We start from the raw sequence: 7,219 nt of genomic DNA, 5'->3' as shown, positions 1-7,219 counted from the left end.
TTGAATTTCTACATGGTTTGGGTTTTCAAACTGCTACGCTTTTCTTTACTTTGCAATCTTCTCTGATTTCCTCTTATTGTCATTTACCTGCCTTAGGATGAGCAATTAAACCAGCATTACTGCACTATTGATGTTGCCTCATTGTACAACTTGCATATGGATGATTGTTAGAGTTGCCACCCGGCCGGTATTTTACCGGCCTAGCTGGTAAAACACCTGCCAAGGCCGGTATTATAAATTTACCGGCAATGCAGTTGCCAGTAATTTGTAATACCCTTTAAAAAAAGCCCCTGGCCTGCCCCCAATTTGCAAAGAACTTACCTTTTCCAGCGCCGTGGACGTCTCTGCGATGTTGCTCCGCCCCTTTTGCGGCACATCACATAGCTCCGCCCCTTTTACCATCACGAACCGCCCCTTTTTGGTGCCCGCCCCCCATTGGCCGGTAATCTTTTTGAGTAAAGGTGGCAACCCTAATGATTGTGGTTCTCTTATTATGAATTGGTAATGGCTTTCATTTTACAAAACTGCCACTGGTGGAGTATTACTTTTTTATCCTGCCCAACGCAAATTAATGTTACCATAAATCAACAAATCAATGAAGCAGAAAGGTTCCTTGCCATTTATTCAATTTCAGTCCTTGCAAGTAAGGTTATGGAAGCAGTCTGGGTATGTAGAAGGTAATAAAACTGGTATTCTTCCTTGTTCCAGCAAATTTTCACATTCAACTAAATCCCAAGACTAAACAACAATCCAAGAAATGGAAACATCTTGAAAGAAATGTTTGGTCCAATGGAGTACTTACAAAGTTATGGAGTCTTTTTATTAAATGCTGATGAGATATTGATGATTGTTTGAAAAGAAACAAGAAAATGTTATGCTGAACTGCTAAATTACTTATATCAAAGGCATAGAAAACAGATATGTGGATTGGAGCAGATCCGCTTCTCTCCACGTGCAGCAAAAACGCAGAGCCAACGTTCTGTAAAATTTGCACTTTAGTGATATTGTGGAGTAACAATCGTTTGCCTGAGCTAAAATTCGGCAGGTGATAGGGTACGAAAGTGCGCTAGTGATGGTCTCTTTCGCTAGCGAATTGTCCTCTACGCCTGTTAGTAAATTGGCAATCTCCTTGCGGATGGGATTTCTGGTGAATGTTCACTAGCTACTGGCCAGTTTGCCAAATTGTCCAAATTACCCTACCAACCATTCATTCATTTGGATTAGAGACTGGAATTAGTGTTGCCACCTGGCCAGTTTATAATAAGGAAAAATTTTAATATAGAGGAAGGCAACCCTAACTGGAATAGGAGAGGGCTTAAATAGAAAGACGAGCAATAAAAAGTAGCAATTACAATACATTCGTAGCCAGGGCTGGATTTACATAGTAGGCACCCCTAGGCCTGCTGCCGTTCGTCACTCCTGTCCCCTCCCCTTCATTCATGTCCATGCACAAATTTTCATCATCGTGTCGGGAGCGCTGGGAATTGGCGCACAGGAAATTTAAAAAAACGTTTGTCTCTTATGAGCAGCGCTAGAGCTTCCAAAGTAATGTGGAAGTGGTTGGGCAGCATGCCGCTCCTTAAAATCCTGCTGCCCTAGGCCCGGGTAGGGTTGCCACCTGGCCGGTATTTTACAAAATGATGGTTAATCCCAATGTTATTAATAGGGAAAAGGGATAAACATATAGGAAGGCAGTTGGGCCGGTATTTTTTTTCAGGAAAAGGTGGCAATCCTAGGCCCGGGCCTTTCCACAAATCCGGGCTTGTTCGTAGCCTTACAGAGTATTTATTACTAGATGGGGTCAGCGACCCCCATTTGAAAGCTGGCTAGAGCCAGAAGGAGACAAATAATTGAAAAACTATAAAACATACAAAATGAAGGCTAATTGAAAAGTTGCTCAGAATTAGCTCATACTAAGGTTAACATAAATGTAAACCACTCATTTAAGGCGTGTAGTAGGGCCATAGAATGAGCGCAGTCCCGTATATACTGTAGTAAATATGTAATGTACATATACGTTGCTTCTTCCAATATAAAGGTAGACATTTGTATGCAGTGTTCCATAGGAACCCTTTCATAGCCTGACGTTTCACAGGACGTTATAGAAGGCTGGTTTTGCATGCACACTGGCCTGTGTTTATCTGAGCAGAATAGGCCTCTCCCTCCTCCCGCCTCTCATTACCCATCATGCAGCGGGACGTTTAACACCAAGATGGCCGATACCATGGAAGAATATGAGAAAGAAGCTGGCTGCGTCCCTATTTTACACCCTGAGGTATGGTGCTTTCTCTGATATGTAGCTGCGGAAGTCCAAATGGAAGTTCCGGGCCAAGGCTAGTGCAGAGTGGGTATCGGGAGAGGGCGGCTGTGGGACTGGCTGATAGTTGCTGCAGTCTGCAGAGGATGCTCAGGAGGAGATGCACAAGGGGAGCAGAGCGGCCCAGTCTTGCTGTGGGTGTGTATCCTCGCATAGGGGTATATGACAGTCTCGCTTCTTCTCAGTATGTGGAGAGAGACTGCTCTGTATTGTATTTGGGAGTGCCCCTCATTTCCCTGGATGAGTTGCGTGTCCCAGGGGAGCAGCCAGTGCAGGGGGCACAGGTGGAAACTAAGCATCAGTCATTGTGTTTGTTGTCTTCTATCGCTCTGCCTGTCATCTTACTCCCCCCAGGCCTCTGTCCTGAGCTGTGGCCTTGTCTCAGGCTCCCAGCAGTGAATCTCCTCTCCTAATAATATAACAATAACAGCAACACACTTCTAAGGATTCAGTTCTATGTAACTTCTGAAATTCGTTTTGTTCTGATGCCCTGAATACATGCTGCTCTTGTGCTCTTTAAAACATATTTGCATGTTATTACCAAAGAAGAAAAACAAGCCTTGTACTCGTGTATCTTTACATATACATTTAAATAATAATTGGGTTACCAAATGGATCATTGGAAAGTTTAATATGGGTAACATTTAATCAAGTGTATTAGTATTTTTGTTGAAACAAATGTAGTCCGTTATTTTAGCATTTCTGATTCCAGTTTACGCATTTGACATATTAATGCTTAGGGAGTTCGAGTATTATGAAGTTAAAAGAGTGTGATTATATACACCAGTTATTTATTGAACTGGTGTTTGGATTCAGACGAAGATACACATTCTTGTGAGGCAGTAATACTGATATGCCATAGTCTTGCTAACATTTGTTTTTCTGTTGTTGTATCTTCATGCATGGAAGTGATATCACAGATTTGCATATAGATTGTTCGTAACCCTTTAAAAATGTTTTAAAACCACAGACAAACCAATGGGGTTTCACACCCAATGCAAGTGCTTTTATTTGTGCCCCCCCACATGGAGTGGAAATATGGAATGACACAGGGAAATAGTGCCCCTGTGTGATAGGACCTGCATTACATTCCAGACTTCATCAGCTGACCCCTAACCCAAATAATGCCTACCCCTAGTTCTGGCTCTGCTTTAGAGGCATAAAATAAACACAATGCCATGATCTTAAAATGGGTGCGCACAGGCTGGTAATATCCAAACACTATCTTGCCATGTATATGACCAGAATTTCCACTGAACCTTTTAAAGTGGTAAATTCATTTAGCGGATGATTGCATAATTGTGTATGCTGAGCTGACCAATTGAATTTGAGGTCTGTCTGAATAATCCAATTAGACTGGCTGCTCATGAATAACTGGTTAATAAGCTGGCCATAGATGCAAAGATCCGATCGTACAAATCATCATACGATCGGACTTCCCCATCTCCAGACCTGCCACTAGCCGTTCAGATCAAATAAAGTACAAAAGAACAGATCAGCTGATGTTCTGCCCCTGACAGCAATCGTACAAAAGTTATGTCCGACCGAAGCTAGTGACAGTCTCCCACTGAAAATCGTACGATCGGCAATACATCCAGAGATGATATCTGCAGCCGACAGAAATCTTTTAACCTGTCCGATCGACCAAACGACCGATCTCCGCCGGACGAAAAATGTCGGGACTCTCCACACACGGTCCAAACATCATACGAATCCTCTATTCGTACGATCTTTGCATCTATGGCCAGCTTTAGGACCTCTCTTGGCCACATTTGGTTACTACTGTGTGTAGTTCAGTTGATCAAGCATTTGCCTGTTCATTCATCAGATTGAGAGGGGTGATCTGACTATAGCTATTGTTTTGACATATAAAATAGTAGGATTCATTGAATTTAATCTAGAAGCTAACTTCTTACAATCTTTTTTTTATTTTTTATTATTAAATGAACATCCAATGTATGGGGTTAGAATTTACTTGCCAGACTGAGTGGCCAATAGCAACTTTAGTCTCGTCTTATTTGTGTAATTGCATAAGGCTTACCTAACAAAAGCCATAAGCAAATCAACTTTCAGCATTTTGCTGACTGGAGAACATGTGAAAGTGAAAAAAAAGCTGCTTTTTAACTGCATTCAATGAATAATTTGATCATTTATCCCAAAGGATAAACAATGAGATCAGTGCCATTTGATCATACTTATCTGTGTTCACATTACACACAATCTTTTTGTTCGATCCATTCTTGATTAGCACATGTAGGAGATGATGGAAGTTTTAAAGGAGAAGTAAAGGTTAAAATTGAGTAAGCTTTATCAGAAAAGTCTATATAAATACACCAGTAAACCCTCAAAGTAATGCTGCTCTGTGTCCTCCATGGACTTCTGTTTCTGTACACATGGACTTCCTGTTTTCAGCTTAAACCTCCAGGGCTAGGGCTTAAGCATGCTCAGTTTGCTTCTCTATCCCTCCCTCTCCTCCCTGCCATAATCGGAGCCCAGAGCTATGAGTGTGCAGGGAGAGACTCAGGCAGGAAGTGATGTCACACCAAGCTATAATGGCAGCTTCTATCCTAAACAAACAGAGAGAGCTTCTAGAGATATTTACTCAGGTATGGTAAAGCATTCTGAAGAATAAATATAGTGTTTTAGCTTGCACTATTGTGGCTAATCTATTGGCAATAGACTGCCTTGGTAGCTTTCCTTAGACATAAGAGAGTGAAGCTCATATCTGTAATGTAAACCTTAAGGTGATTACCACATAAGCACCTAATGCCTTGAATAAATTGTCTAAATGCCATATACATGTTTGTTAATATATGTCCCAGGAATCTTGTATGATTTTCTCAGTTGAATCTAGACATGGTGGTTACTTAGACCAAGGACACTCATAGTGGATTGTATGCTTTCTTTCACAGGCATTTTTTATAGAGGCAGAGGAAAGCAGATCCGTTCATATATGAACAACCCAATAGCTACATTGACAGGCCCAGTGTTGGCTTGTGTGGAGCTACATGGAGCATACATTTGCGTTTTTGCACCCATAACACTCCACTCTGGGCCTATCAAAGGAACAAGGGGGCTGTGCACGAGAGTGCATTTGCTTCCCTCTTCCTTTCTTAAAGAAAAAAATGCCTGTGGAGGAAAGTAGACCTTACCCTAGGATGTGGGCACATCCTTAGAAAAGCACTTTGTTTTCTCAGTAGAGGCTAGCAGGTTGGAGTGTAGCTTATCTCATCAGTCTTGAATGCGTAACATTTATCACACATGCTTTACAATGGAAAATGAAACTATAATATTCATAAAGTTTGGCAAAAATCTATTTATAAACCTGCGCTGTGGTGCTATTTCTAAAAGTGCTTACACACGCATGTATATATGGCTATATATATATATATATATATATATATATATATATATATATATATATATAGCCATACCATTGCCACTGTGCTTTCTAACTTTGCTGGCTTTTACATAGCAAAATGAAGTAAACAAACTCTGCAGATTTATTTTTGCCCTTCCTTAGTAAGTGGCAATAGTGAGAAAAGGCAGTGACAAAATTATCATTTTGATCAGTCAAGATGAGTGCCTGACTGACATACACAAACTTGTAATCAAGTGCAAGGTACATAGTAAATAAGGTATGCCCAAATGCAAGTACTTAAATGGGCATTCTCGTACTTGCATCCTGTTGTAAATAAATTTCACCTGATCTTCAGATAATCTGCCCCTGTGTTGCTTCATATTGTTAAGGACAGTCCAAACACATCTACCCACATCAAAACAAATTAAATGAAATAAAAAGAAAATATAAACTAGTTCCTTATTATTTTTCCATATTGCCTTTAATATAGGATATTAGAATTTTATGACCATTTTCTTACACATATTTACATGTACTATATATACCATTAATTTAGCTTTATTATGACCACCATGGTATAACTACAGTACCATTAATTTAGCTTTATTAGGGTCACAGAGGTATAATTACAGTACCTGAGTGATATCCCTGCAGTGAGCACCAACCATTTGGTTTCATATAGTTTCATTAGGATTCATTTGGCATATTGACATTTTCTTTTAATGCTGTGGCAGTTTGAGTAGTCTTCTTTGACTGTGCACAATTTTTGGAACATTTCACTCTGTATACAGTTATTTTAATTTATTTTTAACATCAACATATTCTGCAGTACTGAATAGTATATGGATTTAGATAAAGAGAGCCCTGCTCAATAGAGCTAACAATCTGTAAAGAAAAGGGGCATGTGATAAATGCTATGCCTTGCGTCTCATCACTTGATTCTTGGTTTTTAATAGAAATGTGTTTAAATTCGGTATGATGTTTGCTGGAGTGTGTTGAGAACTTTTTTTCCAAGTAAACTGGTGACTGAGCATTAGTTTGAAAGTTTTAATGGTGTTAAATATGTCTTACAGGAGATCAAGACTCAGAGCCATTATAATCATGGATACACCAGTGATTCAGTTGGACGCAAAAGCCACATGGATGATTACAGCACATGGGATATTATCAAGGCCACACAGTAATTATTATTATTACTTATTGTTTAATACTTTTGTATTTCGATTTCTTTTACATATCACTGTATTGTATTCTGCTTCAAAAACCTTACCCCCAAATGCATTTTGCTTGGATGCTATAACCCTTAGTAACCAATAAGAAGTTTGGTTTTAAACCAGTGACACTTGCTACTTGCTGAGCAGATATATAACGTCAACCGAGTGTCAAGGGAAATAAATCGAAAGTGGCTGACCTGTTTAAAAATACTACGTGGGATTTATGACAAGCTATACTGAATACAGAAAGCAACAGAGGGCTGTATTTTTTTGTTTTTTAACTAGTAGACTATACAAATATTGAAAAGCAGATTTGCAAGCTTCAGT

The 7,219-nt window shown here is 39.7% G+C and overlaps 1 protein-coding gene across 2 annotated transcripts in view; it reads left to right on the top strand.

Moving 5' to 3' along the window:
• Positions 1–2,087: 2,087 nt before the first annotated feature.
• zdhhc17.S (zinc finger DHHC-type containing 17 S homeolog) overlaps positions 2,088–7,219 on the top strand; it is a 37,168-nt gene continuing 32,036 nt past the window's right edge. Inside the window, exons 1-2 of one of the 2 annotated variants that reach the window (XM_018255938.2) lie at positions 2,088–2,275; positions 6,752–6,858. In XM_018255938.2, coding sequence (XP_018111427.1) covers positions 2,120–2,275; positions 6,752–6,858 — 263 coding nt within the window. In that variant the 5' untranslated portion in view covers positions 2,088–2,119. Of the gene's footprint in view, positions 2,276–2,308; positions 2,456–6,751; positions 6,859–7,219 lie in introns of those variants that run through there. The other variant, XM_018255939.2, reaches the window with a different exon arrangement.

The sequence above is a fragment of the Xenopus laevis genome, chromosome 3S (genome assembly GCF_017654675.1).
Source record: "Xenopus laevis strain J_2021 chromosome 3S, Xenopus_laevis_v10.1, whole genome shotgun sequence".
NCBI lineage: Eukaryota > Metazoa > Chordata > Amphibia > Anura > Pipidae > Xenopus > Xenopus laevis.
This window is presented reverse-complemented; position numbering and strand designations above follow the sequence as displayed.